This window comes from Panicum virgatum, chromosome 7K (assembly GCF_016808335.1).
Source record: "Panicum virgatum strain AP13 chromosome 7K, P.virgatum_v5, whole genome shotgun sequence".
Classification (NCBI taxonomy): Eukaryota; Viridiplantae; Streptophyta; class Magnoliopsida; order Poales; family Poaceae; genus Panicum; species Panicum virgatum.
Window position 1 is genome coordinate 49,685,350 of NC_053142.1, and position 15,770 is coordinate 49,701,119.

A 15,770-nucleotide genomic window follows, 5' to 3' on the forward strand; every position below is an offset into this window, starting at 1 on the left:
AGGATGCCTCCCGAGCCTGGGCGTCGACGGCGGTGAGGGCGTGAAGAAAGAGATGGCGCCGGAGGAAGAAGATAAACAGTGAAAGAGATAAGATAGAGAGGGAGAACGGATTCCTATTTTGACCTTCAATCCACTAACGCCAATGTACACCACCGGTGTGTTCATGTACCACCAGTTTCCCGAATCTCCACGCAGTGTCCAGCTCCGAACGGTCGCAATAACTCTGGCGACCGCAAGGGCAGGTGGAAAATCCGCGTCCGGCAAATCTGATGTAATCTGCAATGAGCCGAAAGCTACTGCGTGGGCTGAATTTGGCGCTGTGGGCTTTGTAGGCACGCACAACGACCCGTGGAACTGAAGCAAGCTAACAGGACCAATATTTGCTCAAAAAAGAAAAACTAACAGGACCAACTTTTTTTTACTATCGAGAGCTAAACTAGACTGATCTTAAAAGTTCAAATCAACTCGCACCGTACAGCAAAGCAAATGCTGTGTAACTGTGTAAACTAAGAAAGAGGACATGGTTGTAACTTGTAAGTGTGATATTTATATATATCATATGACCGAAACAAAGCACGAGTTAGGAAGAAGTGATTAACATGACTAAACCTCTGCTGATGGATGTAGGAAGAAAAGGACTATTTACACGATTAACAGAAAAATGGCAAAGCTAACCGACCCAAGAGGACGCAAATGGGTATGTAGCCCGGCAGTGCGCGGTGGCAGCCGGCACCCATAGCGTCAGTAGGAGATGTCGACGAGCGCAATCATGGCGTTGGCGACGAGATCCCCGTGCGGCGGCGTCGCCTGCCGCACGCCGCTGAGCGAGGCGTGCTGCTGGCTCTGCGGCGTTGCCGGCAGCAGCCTCGCCGCGCCGCTCGCGTAGGGCCGCAGCTCGGCGTCGTAGAAGGACGCGACCTCCCGGAGCGCGGCGCACGCCCGCGGCAGGTGGCGCGCGAGCGGCAGCGCGAGGTTGAAGGGCCACAGCAGGAACGCGAAGTGGAACGCGTGCGCGAACCCGCTGGCCACGGCCGGCACGGCGAGGAGCACCACGGGAACCGGCATCGATCGCGATCGCAGCCCTTTTTTTTTCCCGAGCTCTGTCTACGATATGATCGACGACCGCGCGCCACCGCCGCGCTGCCAGATGACGCGTCGATCTGCGTGCACAGGTGGCGCGGCCTGGGCCTCTCTATCCCTGCGTGGTGGTGTTCGCCATGGCTATGTGCCCGACGAGCTCTCGAGGCGTTGGTGGTTGATTAGCGAACACCTGGCAAGGTAGCCATGGACAGAGCGAGATACCTTGCTTGCTCGTGGACAATGGCGATGGGGTTTTATAATTGAAATCCGCAACCACTGACTGTTTGGAGTCGTAACGTTTAGCGAGGCTGCTTGTGATCGAGGGGTCCGTCCGTTAACCCCGCTTGCCGACCTGGATTATTGCACGGGCGGCCGCGGCTGGTTCGTTGCTTTGCTTACGTTTGTTTGTGTCGGCACAGATTCTTGCGAGGGGCCAATCGATTCAATTCCTTCACCGGCGCCACGTCGTCGTTTTCTTTGCGCCACGTTTGTTTGTGACTCTTTCGTTTTGATTTTTGACCTGTACAGTATGTCAGTATGCGTTAATCCTCAATGCTATCAGGTAACCATGGTGTGGTTCTGAAACCTGGTCCAATTGAATTGAAGCATACTAATCTGTATACGATGTCCTGCGACTCGCCGGGGAGTGATCGAACTCTGTCATGGTATGCAAAAAGGAGAGAAGAAAAGAAACAGGCCTTGGATTGGCCAGTTGAGATCAGCAGCGGAAGCAAAAGCCTGAAAACCTGAATCTGAAGTTCCTGCTTGAAATCTGGAAGTGTCCAAACCGTATGGTTGGCCTACGGTTGCCAACTTGCCATCAACCGACGCGTCCGGCTATTTCTGGAACGGGACAACCTCTGCAAGACAAAGAAACGGCCGTTGTTCCATTCCTGCAGCCGGGAAGAGTACAATACAGAATCCTTTCCGGGGACGGATAAACCTAGAACCACTACTAGCTCACGGATGAAAACTGTGGGCCCACTCGGATAATGTCCAGGTGCGACAGCTGGAATGTACAGGAGTCGTGGCAGGTGCGTGACTGATTGGCTGATTGCTCGTCAGGAGAAAGGAGCACGACCGATCGGGGAGATATTTGCGAGAGGCTGGCCGCTTGAGCCTGGTGCTGGCATCACCTGGATAAGTTCGCGATCATACGGGCAGGCGGCACCATGGTCGTTTCGCCACAGCTTTCTTGGTTGGCCTCCGTCGAAGGAGACGGATGGCTCGCCCTTTCTAGGCTCCAGGAGCCGCTTTTTGCAGGAGCTGCCGGCCTTTCGGCGATCCTTAACCGGCTATCGGTAGTAGGAGTACGATCTGCTGCCGAGTGTGCGAGGAGATCCGATCCGTCTGGATATAGATAAGGCTGCTGCGTGCAAGTTTTATTTTGTAATTTTTTTCCGTCACGCGTAACGGCAATGCAAGACAGATGAGTAGTATATATATGCGATGGAATTGAACGCCACGGGAAGATCAGTAGGGTCGAGGGCGATGGGGACACGGGAATGGTGTGTTGATCGTGCGCCGCACGCACGCTGGCGCGTAGCTGATCATCAAGCGTGGAGCCGGCCGGACATCACAAGACCATCTGTCGTGTGTCGTTGAAGGAATAAATTGTTTGCGTACACTGCACACGTATCAGTTGGACGCACGGGACGGGAATGTTGTTGGCTGCGATGATTAGAGACGATGGCAGCGTCGATCGTGGCGAACTGGGCATGGTATATCACGTACAAGCAAGCGAGCAAGCATGCAGTCACGGGCGTATCTAGAGGAAGATTTGGCCCAAGCACTCTTCCATATTCTTATTTACGACTCTTAGAAAAGTAGCTATTAATTATTTTCTTACATACAAATATTCATAATTGAATTGAGAAGATGAAAAATATATCAGAAATTATAATTTTTTATAAGATTAAGGGTCTATTGGAGGGGTTAAAGTTTAGCACCGATTGCAACTCATACTTTTGCTAAGTTTTTAGATCTTGACTAAACCTTAATCTACCTTATTAGCACTTTTGTTTGGACATACTAGTGCTAAAGTTTAGCATACTTGGATCCAAACAGGAGCTTTTAGTGTTCTTTTTGGATCCAAATTCTAATTAATAAAATGCTAAAGTTTACCACTAGCGCATCCAAATGAGAGTACTAATTAATGAGGTGGGCTAAACTTTAGACAAAACTTAAAAACTTTAGCATACATTATAAGTACTAGCATGTGCTAAAATTTAGCACTTAAAATTAGCTCCTCCGAATATGCACTTATTCACTAATACTAAATTTGCATGGCTCATCGGCTACGATCAAAGTTTTAAATAGCCGGCTATAACTTCCGCTATAGACCGCTGTAGCTTCTAGAAAAGGTGGCCGCTATGGCATTTAGCCCGCTAAACACCGTAACGGCAGCTCTGCCGCTAAACGTCTTAGCCGGCGATTTAAAATCTTGGCTCCGATACGCTTCCTAGGGTCAGTAAGGAATCAAGGGGCACCGAACGCATCGACTGTACAGTACGTGTCATTAGAGCTGTAAATCTGGGCCGTGCTTAATGAGCTGGCACGAGCACGGCCCGAAAACTTGGGCACGAAGCCCGGCCCAGCACGAAAACAACTGGGCCGTGCTGGCACGGCACGAAGGGCGGGCTGGGCCGTGCCTGAGATTTCGGCCCATCGTGCCGCTCGGCACGGCATGGTGTCCTGGGCCGTGCCTGGGCCGGCCCGGCAGCTGCAAATCTGGAGGATCACTAGTGTTAATTTTTTGTAATTTTTGCCATTGTGGAAAAAAAACCTTTCAAATGGTGGTATTCATGATCTGTGGGCCGTGCTTGGGCTGGCACGGCCCGAAGGTGGCCCGACGTGCTTTTGGGCCGTGCTGGGCCGTGGTTTCAGGTCTTAGGCCCAGCACGGCACGGCCCGGTAAAATTCCGTGCCTTATCGGCCCGGCACGGTTCAGCCCGAAGCACGATGGATCTGTGCAGAGCTTTGACCTCATCATACTTCTTCTTGTGTTCAGGAGGGAGTTCTTCATACGTGATGGGCTTGGGAGCGGGTTCTTGATCTTGAACTCCCGTCATCTCTGTTGTGGGCGTTGCTGTTGATGAGTCCCACCGGGCGTGCCAGAATGTGTTGTCGGTCGAAACCCACCGGCGAGCAGCGACAGGCAACACGAAGAGCCGGGAGGTCGCCGGGGCGCTAGCGGGCACTGCTCCCTCGTCGACGGCCCGCAATTCCAGCAACGCGCCGCGGCTTGTGAAGACGCAAGGCGTGCCACCTGACCTATACCCGATCAGGAATGTGCGGACGTGCTTGCGATGATTGACCTGCATACACAAACACGTGGAAACGTAAGTCCGAGCCGATCATCTTCAGTAAATAATTGGTAACTAAATGCATGGCGACGGCGACGGCGACGGCAATGCATGGTGTCGTCGTCCGGGGTTCAGTAGGAGATGACGAGAGCACGCAGGCGCGTGGCGGGCGTGCTCGTCGGTGCCGGGTGCCATTCCCACCCGGGCACCCTCGCTGCTCCCACGGCAGCGGCGGGGCTGGCCCCAGACCTCTCCACGCGGCGTGCGAGGCGAGCGCGCCGCAGAAGGCCGCGCAGGTGGCGCGCGTGCGGGCAGCCAGGAGGCCCCTCGATCGCCAGCGGGCAGGCAGGTGGAGGTGGAGCCCCCGAGACCACGCCGGCCGCCGGGCAGATCTTGCCCGCTCGCAGATGCACACTCTTCCAGAGAGAAATGCTGCCGCTCGCCTCGTCGTGGGGTTCTCTTTCTCTAATCAAGAATTCAAGAGAGACGGCGACGTCGCCGCCGCTCGCTGCTCTCATATTTGCCGGGTGGCGTAGCGCTGGGACCTGTTGGGACGGAGGGGGTTGCGGCCTTCCCCGGTTGCGCCTATTGCGAGCGGGAAAGCACCGACCGGTTTAGAGCTGTAAATCTGGGCCGTGCTTAATGTGCTGGCACGAGCACGACCCGAAAATCTGGGCACGAAGCCCGGCCCAGCACGAAAACAACTGGGCCGTGCTGGCACGGCACGAAGGGCGGGCTGGGCTGTGCCTGAGATTTCGGCCCATCGTGCCGCCCGGCACGGCACGGTGTCCTGGGCCGTGCTTAATGGGCTGGCACGAGCACGGCCCAAAAACCTGGGCACGAAGCCCGGCCCAGCACGAAAACAACTGGACCGTGCTGGCATGGCACGAAGGGCGGGTTGGGCCGTGCCTGAGATTTCGGCCCATCGTGCCGCCCGGCACGGTGTCCTGGGCCGTGCCTGGGCCGGCCCGGCAGCTGCAGATCTGGAGGATCACTAGTGTTAATTTCTTGTAATTTTTGCCATTGTGGAAAAACCTTTCAAATGATGGTATTCATGATCTGTGGGCCGTGCTTGGGCTGGCACGGTCCGAAGGTGGCCCGACGTGCTTTTGGGCCGTGCTGGGCCGTGGTTTCAGGTCTTAGGCCCAGCACGGCACGGCCCGGTAAAATTCCGTGCCTTATCGATCCGGCACAGTTCAGCCCGAAGCACGATGGGTCCGGGCCGTGCCGGCCCGGCACGGCCCAACTTTCAGCTCTAGACCGGTTGATGCCTCGATGGTGTGGGTCAAGACAGGGCGCGGCTGCTTCTGACACGTCATTACACGGCGGACGTGGCATGCCGTTCCGATGTGGCATGGTTGCCGCAAACGGCAGCTTCTTCCATCTGGGAACCAGGTGGACCAACCTTTTCGGTCGTCTTTGAAATTTCATCGATCACGCGCTGTGCCCACCGATCCGCAGTGTGAAGATTTCAAACATGATTTCGGGGATATTGTTAGAAGTGGACTTTGTAGTGATGTAGGACTGTCAATAAGGAAGTGCAGGATCAGTATTAGGTCAGCTAGCCCCAGCCCCGCAAAGAAACCAGCTGCCGTCAACGGAGCAGCTTGGTTGTCCGTGTGGCCTTTCTGGCCTGCTCATGGAGGTCGGCATAATCATTACCTCCGATGAGAAAAATTTGTCCGCGCAAATTTCAGAGAAAATCTCTTGTACTGAATTTACCAACCAGAGTTACAGAAAACTCCCCAACTCATTCAGCCAAATTCAAATTTTAACTGTGCCAACAACAACCACAAACGAAACGAGCGGATGGATGGAGAAGCTAGCGGGGCGAGAGACTTCCTAATTTAAACTGAACATAGCAAAGGGCAACTGGCAACTGCCACGACGGCAGCGCCGCCGCGCCCTCGAGCGCCTGGTGGCCGCTCGCCGGCGGCGCTCAGTCGGAGATGCTGAGCATGGCGTGGAAGACGTAGTCGTCGACGACGCCGCCCCCGCTCCGGCTGTGGCCGCTCCGGACGGCGCCGCGCGCCAGGGCCTGGTGCAGCCACGCGGCGTGCGAGGCGAGGAGGCCGTACAGGGCGGCGCAGGCATTGGGCAGGTGGCGCGCCAGCGGCAGCCGGAGGTCGTGCGGCGCCGAGAGGTTGAACACCTGCATCAGCCCCCTCGCCGCCACGAACGCCAGCAGGTGGAGCCCATCGAAGCTTCACCTCAAGCCAACAACAATCCCGCCGGCAGCGAGCACACCTAGGGTGGTATTGGCCGAAGATTTTGAACTAAAAAATCTAAAGACCGGGTTCTAAAAAAATCGAACTATAATTTTATTTAATTTTAAACTAAATAATTTAAAATCTTATTGGATTGTAAAAAAGTCACTAGAGTCATAGCCCATTACTACCCCTAAGCACACCTGTGATCTCTTCTTGGCAACAACTAACGGCGGCGAGGGAGAACGTTGCCCCCCGCGCAATTCTTCTCTGAACAAGAGCAGACCGGCGGCCTATCTGAGGTCGTCTCGTCTGGAGAATACGGTGTCCGACTCCGATCCCATCGCCGGTTAAGTAAGCAAAGGACGGCGAGGCGTCGCTGCCACAATGGTGTGGTTTGCCGGGGAGGGACTCAGGGGGTTGCGCCCTTCCCCGGTTGCGAGCGCCAACGGGCCAGCGGCTTGACTAGTACAGTAGCTCATAGGATTTTGGATAAATGGCAGCTAACTTTCCTGACGTGTCATTTGCCATGTGCTCTAGGGAGTACGAGTGTTGTGCGAGAGTGTGCAGCAGTGCAAGGGAGAAGGTGAAGTCAGAGGAACATGTAGCCCTGCTTGTACATTGTATTTAAATGTGTAGGTGCAAAAAGTTAGTTTCAAAACTTTATGAAAATAGAGTCGGAGTTTTACCAGCATTTTTGGGACGTTGTCAAAGGAGATCTGATACAAATATTCCACGAACTACACAGCGGTGAAATCCCAATCTTTAGTCTAAATTTTGGTGTAATCACCCTGTTGCCCAAAACCCAGAACGCTAGCAGAATACAACAGTACAGACCCATCTGCTCGCTAAATGTGAGCTTTAAAATCTTCACGAAGATCGCGACCATCCGTGTTAACTCAGTCGCGGATCACTTGATTAGCCCAACTCAAACAGCCTTTATGCAAGGACGGAACATCCTTGAAAGAATTGTTACCCTCCATGAAACTGTTCACGAGTTACACCGCAAAAACCAAAGCGCAATCATCTTCAAAATAGATTTCGAAAAAGCTTACGACAAAGTAAAGTGGGATTTCCTATTACAAAATCTTCGGATGAAAGAATTTTCACCAAAATGGATTGAGTGGATTAGATCCTTCATATCTGGCGGGAGTGTTGCAATTAACATCAACGACGAGATTGGCCCTTTCTTCCAAACAAATAAAAAGCCTTCGACAAGGAGATCCCCTTTCATCCATTCTTTTCAATGTGGTATCCAGTATGCTAGCTTTGTTCATAAACAGGGCAAAGGCAGATAATCAGCTGAAAGGTGTTGTGCCGCACCTAGTAGAGGACGGCCTTTCAATACTTCAATATGCTGATGATACTATCCTATTTATGGAACACAACCTGGAACAGGCTCAAAATCTGAAGTTAATCCTTTGTGCGTTTGAGCAATTATCGGGGTTGAAAATAAACTTCCATAAGAGCGAGCTCTTCTGCTTCGGGGAAGCAAAGGAATTCGAAGATCATTACATGCAGTTGTTCGGATGCAACACCGGATCCTTCCCAATACGCTATTTAGGAATACTGATTCACTATCGGCGTCTATCAAATAGTGACTGGTTGAGGGTACAAGAATGGTTGGAAAAGCGCCTCAGTAGCTGGAAAGGAAAAAAAAACTATCCACGGGAGGAAGGCTGACACTAATCAACTCGGTTCTTAGCAGCTTGCCAATGTATATGATGTCCTTCTTTGAGATTCCAAAAGGAGTCCGTAAAAAGTTGGATTACTTTCGATCCCCCTTTTTTTGGCAGAGCGACAAGCACAAAAGGAAATATCGGCTAGCTAAATGGGATATCCTGTGCCAACCAAAAGAACAAGAGAGCTTAGAGATACAAAACTTAGAATTAAAGAACATAGCTTTGCTCGGAAAATGGCTGTATCCTCTGTTAACTACAGATGGCAGTGGCAGCAGATCCTACGTAACAAGTATCTAGGGACAAAGCCTTTGGTGCAAATCCATTGGAAAAACGGGGATTCTCATTTCTGGGCAAACTTAATGAAAATGAAAAACGATTTCCTCAAATTTGGCACTTTCATCATAAAGAATGGGTCTCAAGTAAGATTCTGGGAGGACATTTGGCTAGGAAATAGACCTTTGCGACAACAATATCCGCAGTTATATAATATAGTCAGGAAGAAACAGGATACGGTGGGCCAAGTGCTTTCGACACCACAACCCAATCTATCTTGGCGCAGAGATCTAATAGGAAACAACCTAGCAGCATGGAACAACCTGGCAACCCGACTGGCCGTTCTCAACCTTAGCCAAGTGGATGATGAGTTCAAGTGGGATTTAGGCCCTCCGAGTGTCTTTTCAGTTAAGACACATTACAGGGCGCTAATCAACCGGAATGTTCCCTACGATAATAAGAAGCTGTGGAAACTGAAAACGCCGCTTAAAATTAAAATCTTCCTTTGGTTACCTTAGGCGAGGGGTTGTAATCACTAAGGATAACCTTAGGGTAATCACTAAGGATAACCTTAGGGTAATCACTAAGATTGCCCTATGCTGGTCTGTCTGGCTCTGCAGAAATACTGTGGTATTTGAAAACAAAAATTTCTCTTTTTTGCAGGTACTCTACAGGACTACGCACTGGCAGAGCACTTGGGCTACCCTTCAACAGTCTACTTCGCAGGAGGCGCTTGTTGCGGCCTCTCGGTTCTTGGAGCAGGTGATCAAGGATATTTTCTCCCAGGCGCATGGGTGGCGATCTAGTCATAGAATTGATAGTCACTAGCGTTTGGCTTTGTGTCGGACTCACTTTAGGCTGTGTGCTTTTTGAGGTAGAGGCCGAAATCATTTTCAAGATGTTATATCTTCTCGATGTAATATCTTGAAATCAATAAAGTTCCCCCTTCAAAAAAATGAAACTAGAGTCGGACCTTTAAATTATCTAGCTAAATTCACCTCTAAGATGGGGCTACTTCTATTATTCTCTATGGCGGTGGGCCTTGGAAGAGGCCCGGGCAGCTGTGCTGTGCTGATGGATCGCTGCCGTACGGCTTGGCTTACCCTACTAGAACATTCGGCGCGCGATGCGCGCCCTACCATTTGATGCAAGTAAACAAAAAATACAAAGAAGCAAAACATGGCAAACTACATGCTCCTCAGGATTGGGCATGGTGCATCAGCCAACACTCTAAATATTACTATTTTACAAATATAAATTTGCTATTCAACAAATTAAATCTGAATATGTATCTCTGAATTCTTTGTCTATCTCTGATCTTAATTCTTTTCTAGCATAGCCATCACCAGCATGGAAGTCAGCCTCAGCTTCCAACATGGCCAGCAAAAGCACTAACACCAACGCAGATAGATATGCCTTTCCACTTAATGTCGTGATGGCATCAGTATTCCTCGGAACAATGAAGAAGTCAGCTATCTCACCTCCAGCATGGCCTATTGGGAGAGTCAGGTGAATATCAGATTTGTTGATGAACAAAAGTTAAAACAGGACCTGAAGAATAGCATCAAAGGGACTTCATGCTTATAGTGTGTCTTATCAAGACACCAATCAGAACCTGATATAGAACAATCATAGTGATTACCCTACGCAATTAGTATTTGGAATTCTTAATGTGTAAGTAGTACATACAAATTGCAATTTAGTCAGAAACGTACATATACATACCTCCCCGAAGGATTGCTTCTTTTCTCTAATGCAAGCAAGCAGCAGCTCCTCTCGAGCACATGAATCACAAGCAACAGGACCGCAACTCCTCCATTTCCCATCGATTCAAGCAGCAGCTCCACCACTGTAGGCATATGTAATGAGCTTCCCGAAGACCAAATCCAAATAGACACGGAATGATCGCCTTCTACTGCATACCAATTAATTGATGAAAGTAAATTTGTCATCAATATAAAGAGGTAAAAAAACTAAAATAGACTGCATAAAACTGAAGTGTTTGTACATTAACAATGCTCATTTAGCAGAGTGAAGATTGTTTAGTGTATTGTCTATTTGATAAATTAATATTAAGATTATCATGTCAGTGAGCCCAACCTCTTTCCTGTGTACTAATTTTCCTACTCACTGATAAAAGACAAAATTAAAAATTCACCAATTGAACATATACAAACACCACCTGAGGAGCACATAGATTTGCTGCAGTCTGTAAAACAATTGAGCAGAGGAATAGCAATAGTTGTCATGATTACTTTTACAAGCATAGGACCACGATGCAAATAAGATATGATGTTGCGGTTTGTAGGCTCAATTGAAAGAATCCTCAAACACTTACCTATATTATATTTGCCACTTAAAGATAACCTTAGCCGGTGTTAGTGCAATAAACATATTGGCCTGCACAATAACCTTTTGGTTCAACAAATCGTTGCATGTGGAAGCACAAGTCACTGCATAAATAAAGAGGACATCAAAACAGAATTAATACTCAGTGAGCTATTTCAGATTAAAGAAATAACCAAATATAAGAGAACCACCAACCAGACCTTTTGGTTGCTGGTCAAAGTACAGATTTCCATGCAGTACTAACACCCACGAAAATTAACTATGCCAAAGTTTCTAAAATACTCAGGCTATTAACTATTAACTATGAAGCTTACATCCAAGCTCATCCACAAGACCACAACCACGCTGAAATCCTCAGCATCTAATAAGTAACCATCAGTTGTAACAAAGAGCTTATTCACAATTAAGCTAATAATGATGTCATCAGCCTCATATATACACAAGCTATTAGCTCAGGTAGCATGCATTATAAAGCAAGCAGCTACAATTTATATGCTCACAATCACAGCTAAAGATGAAATCCTAGGCAAAAAACCAGATCAGGAAGCTATACTTAGGAAGGGGAATGGGAGCACTACCTTAATTGAGAAGAGCGAGGAATGAGGAGTCATTACCAATGAAGGGCCCACATCAAGCAACGACCATTGTGTTACCTGGTAGCACGTGCAGCCTTGTCGGATTCAAATCCGATGATCTGATCCACAGACGATTTGTGGCTATCTGTCTCCAATCGAGTTAACCTTCTTCTGAAGTACTAATTCCTTCTAAGAGTCTAAGTAAGTAACTACATGGCCTTCTTCTGATAAAATCTGCAAATCATATCATTATATGAGTATGAATGTGCTAAACATTGTTAAAGAGATGTCCCTGGTCACTGAAATATTAACAACCTTTCTCCCTTGCAGAATCTAGAATGAAATCCCTCTGCTTGACCATGGCACAATTCACATCTGACAGAATGCACAATGAAATTACATCTTAGCCAGCAAGACAAAACAAGAAACCAAAAAATCTAGTGTTTGCTGGGGGTGAGAGGAATACCGTTGAAAATAACTTCCAGATAAAATTCATCCTAGAACTTATGACAGACTCTTCCATGGCATTTCAGGAAGTGGCAAAATACAATTTCAGAAAGTAGCATTCATCTACAAGTTAAAATGCATACCGTGGATCAGCCCCAGATAATGATATATGGACCCAACCAACAGACTTTGCAAGCTCCACAATTTTAATTTCCTGGAATCATTAGAAAATATATTGCAAATTATTTGTATCATAGCAATATTTTTCAGCCAGTTAGCTCATTATTCTGAGCACCATTACTTGCAATGCAGCAGCAACTTTCTCCTGAAATGTCAGGTCATGTATCTGTATCTAACCTATAAACAAGGCATGTACACATACAACCAAGTTACAGTTACAGTATTACCATAATTCCAGTTTTTTTAACCAAGATAAATAACAAGGCAAAGTAAAAAAAATATTAGTCTTTCACATGCTTTAAAACTCAAGAATGTATGTCCACACTCAGCTCTCTGCACATAAGTTGGACCAATCAATCAACATGTATAATCATGCCTAAAATCTACTGTAACCGATAAGCTGCTGAACATTGTTAAACGATGTCGTGGCCAAAAGGAGTACCTCGAGGTTGTGGAAGCCATCCCCAGCCCGGATGGAGATCTTTCTCAGCGTGTAGCTCTAGCCGAGCTTGAAATCCATGTAGAGCGCAACAAGCTGCCATGGAACACAAAACAAATTAACCGTGAATCCCGTGAATCAAACAAGCCAAAAGGAATAGCATGTCTACTTAAGCAAGCACCTCCAACTGCACCTTCTTCTGGAACTGGATGTTCACCAGATGCGGCTGCGCACCGTCCGACCTGCAGCGGTGCTCGCGCTCAAGCGCCGCCCGCGCATCGAAGCCGGCGTCATCCCTTCGAGGAGGTGTGCGGGGGCGGCGTGGTGTAGCCGGAGGGAGTGGCGGGTGCTGTGGTGGTAGCGGCGGCGCGGAGCCGATCTCGGAGCTCGTCGTGATCGGAGGAGCGGGACAAGTAGGGAACCGCAGCCGTGTGCCCAGGATGCTGCCCGTGGCCCCTCACTCCGAGCGGCGCCCCGCGCCAGATCTGGATCCCGCGGGAGCAGGCGGCGGTGGAGACCAGAGAGCAGAGGAGCGCCGTCGGGGAGAGGCGACGGAGGTACGGCCGGCCGGGAGCAGCGAGCCCACCGGCTCAGCTCGGCTCGGTTCTTGTCCTTTGCTGACGGTGGAGGGCGGAGGGGAGGCCGCGCGGCGTAGGTTAGGAGGCGAGCGTGGCGCGGCCGACCGCGCCTCTGTCTCCCGCGCGATGCCGCTGCCGGCCGCGCTGCGAGCTAGTCCTCTGGATCCACGCCGGCCCGTGGCGCGAGGAGGGGTGAAGGGTGAGGAGAGACATCGCCGGGAAAAAGGCGCCGGGAGAGAGAAAAGAGAGGAGGCACCGCCGGGGTAGAGAGAGAGAGAGGAAGGGTTAGGGAGAGGGGCGGCGTGGATCCTGCGGGAGCGTGTGGCGGCGGAGGAGAGCAGGAGGAGCGCCGGCAGAGGGAGAACGGGAGGCGGTGGCGGCGACAGCGGGGAGGGAGAGAGCAGATATGGAGGGAGAATGGAAGGGAAGAGAGAGGGGGTTAGGGTTTGTGACTTGGGGAGGGGTTTATTGCAAAAGCGCTCTGCGGGGTTTTTTTTACAAAAATGATAGGATTTTGGAATTTTTTCTTCTTTTAGTTGAAATAAAGATTAGTTGGAGGGTCTACTTCGTAAAGATATTAACGTGGGTAGGGATGTTCGGGGCTTATTTGCAATTTCTAGATAATAGAAGGTTTTTTTTGCAAAATGTCCAAAACAAGGGTTGCTCGACACGCGTCACCTTTTCTCCGTGGGATGCGGCGGTGCAAGCACCAGTCAACAGGTATTAACAATTTTGACTCGTCCACTAGCGCCGCTACGCGACATTCCTTTTTTGTAGCGCATGGGAACGAGAACACGATTCCAATCCCACCCTCGCGCTAGTTTTCTTCCTAGCAATCGATCCAACCAGTGTGGAGCCGTCCTTCCTTTTTTTTCCAGCGCGGAGCTCCTTCCTTTTTTCCCAGCGCGGAGCACGAAAATTCAATTCCACCGGCACGCATTAGCAAGCTTCCATTATATTTTCTCTTTAGAAGTTTTTGTTTGATAAATGTTTCATTGAAATTATGCTAAAATATATATCGAAAAGTTGGATAGTGAACTTATGCTTAAAAGTTGTGCGATATGATTTCTAGATAATATTAGTATCATGGAAGTTATGCTAAAAGAATTGCTAAAAAATATCTTTTGAAAATTTGATTGAAAGAAGTTATGTATAAAAATTATGTATCACGAAAGTTGTGTTGAAAAAATATTCCCTGAGAAGTTATTTGGAGAAAGTTATATGCAAAATTTATACGCATAAGCTATAACTTTTTCAAAATTAGAAAGTCGTGGGGGAGAAAAGTTTTCTAAAAAAACAAACCCACCTGCTGTCCGAGATCGTGCGCGAGCAGCCTTCCTGGGGCGCGCGCCGATTAGAAAGGCCCGAACGAGAACGAGACCCGTTTCAGCAATGGATAAGGTAGCAGCTCAGACGATCGTCTCCACGGTGGCTAGCAGCACCGGACAGAGTGAGTGATGAGATAAACTAACCAAACCTTTTGTCCTCCTCTCTTCATCGATCACAATTCACAAATACTGTTGGTGCGACTATCAAGCAACATGATACAATTAAGTCCAATCATCCTTATGCTGACCGTACATCTGCATGCTCGTCGATCGATCAGGAAAAAAAATAGGATAAGAAAGATATGTGCACGATCGACATTTCAGTCTCAGGCCCCAGGCTCATCACAAACAAGTTGGGTAGCAGCGGCGTCGACCTCGCATTTCCTGGAGCAATCATACGGCACGCGAGGTCGTTTCCCTGCGTATCCTGCCCCCTGTCGATGGCCTTTCTTGGCCCCGAGGAGCCGCTCCCCTCTCTCATTCTGCCGTTGGTCCTTTTGGAGATCCTTGGCTAGCTAGCTACATGATTCAGATCGACACTGAGTGATCGATCTGTCGAGTGTGTACATACAGGGGTCCGATCATCAAGTCTTTTTAGATGGAAAAAAAAGTTCGATTTACACTTTCGAACTATCACAAAAGTTCGAGTTTCAACCTTCAACTACAAAATCGGATAACAAAAGCAATCTAATTGTTGAAACCAGACAAATTTGACCTCTTAGGTGATTTTGAAGGTGAATTTCCATTTTATGAGAATTTAAAATATTCAATTTTAAACTAACAAGATCATAATAATTTATTTTAAATTAGAAAAATGCGAAATAGGTATCAAAAAATCATAATAATTGTAGGCTACGCAGATGTCAGTTGTCAAGAGAAGAGCACGCCGAGGACGCAAAGACTCCCCGACTTTTCTTTGTTGCAGGAACGTCGATGATGATGATTTACGATTGATGGTTGCATCTGGAGTGCATGTGGGACCTCGACGTCACATTGTCCTACTGCTATTCGTCGCGCCGTCACCTTCAGTTCACTCACATCCCACAGACCATGAATCCATGATCCCCGTACGCTTACAAGCGTGAAATGTTGACTACAGAGGACGGACGGGGCGGCAACAGCGAATTGATCTGCCCGCATGGTGATGTCTCACTCTTCTGGTGATCTGGAAAAACCTTCCATGCCTCATCACCCCTTGCTGAGTAATCCGCACGCAATTGCTCTTGGACCATTGACGACCGGAGTACCGTACGGGCCCCGGTGGGTCCCAATGGGCCAAGCTGTCTATTTTTTTTTCGAAAAAAAAACGCTGGGCCAAGCTGCCGGG

At 49.0% G+C, this 15,770-nt stretch overlaps 2 protein-coding genes and 1 long non-coding RNA gene across 18 annotated transcripts; all 3 read right to left on the reverse strand.

Moving 5' to 3' along the window:
- Nucleotides 1-393: 393 nt before the first annotated feature.
- Nucleotides 394-1,345, reverse strand: LOC120641986. The gene has a single exon (XM_039918355.1). The coding sequence runs from the start codon at nucleotides 1,063-1,065 to the stop codon at nucleotides 742-744; it is 324 nt and encodes a 107-aa protein (XP_039774289.1). The 5' UTR covers nucleotides 1,066-1,345; the 3' UTR covers nucleotides 394-741.
- Nucleotides 1,346-6,076: 4,731 nt separating this feature from the next.
- On the reverse strand, nucleotides 6,077-7,481 carry LOC120640365. The gene is made up of 2 exons (XM_039916197.1): nucleotides 7,426-7,481; nucleotides 6,077-6,589 (listed from the first exon to the last, which is right to left on the reverse strand). The coding sequence occupies exons 1-2, from the start codon at nucleotides 7,479-7,481 to the stop codon at nucleotides 6,325-6,327; spliced, it is 321 nt and encodes a 106-aa protein (XP_039772131.1). The 3' UTR covers nucleotides 6,077-6,324.
- Nucleotides 7,482-9,713: 2,232 nt separating this feature from the next.
- Nucleotides 9,714-13,504, reverse strand: LOC120641987. Of its 16 annotated transcripts, none has more exons than XR_005662475.1 (7): nucleotides 12,719-13,503; nucleotides 12,541-12,633; nucleotides 11,787-12,132; nucleotides 11,550-11,705; nucleotides 10,886-11,000; nucleotides 10,273-10,462; nucleotides 9,717-10,040 (listed from the first exon to the last, which is right to left on the reverse strand). It is a non-coding gene; the product is annotated as an uncharacterized LOC120641987 (long non-coding RNA). The 16 variants fall into 16 exon arrangements; XR_005662472.1 differs by having other exon boundaries at nucleotides 11,475-11,705; nucleotides 12,719-13,502; XR_005662467.1 differs by having other exon boundaries at nucleotides 10,886-11,705; nucleotides 11,787-11,846; nucleotides 11,938-12,132; nucleotides 12,719-13,499.
- Nucleotides 13,505-15,770: the final 2,266 nt, after the last annotated feature.

Coding starts and splice junctions, on each gene's coding strand:
- LOC120641986 (XM_039918355.1), bottom strand. CDS start 1,065: ATGCCGGTTCCCGTGGTGCTCCTCGCCGTGCCGGCCGTGGCCAGCGGG.
- LOC120640365 (XM_039916197.1), bottom strand. CDS start 7,481: ATGGTCGCGATCTTCGTGAAGATTTTAAAGCTCACATTTAGCGAGCAG. Junction 6,590..7,425: donor TTTAGCGAGCAGATGGGTCT/GTACTGTTGTAT, acceptor CTTGAGGTGAAG/CTTCGATGGGCTCCACCTGC.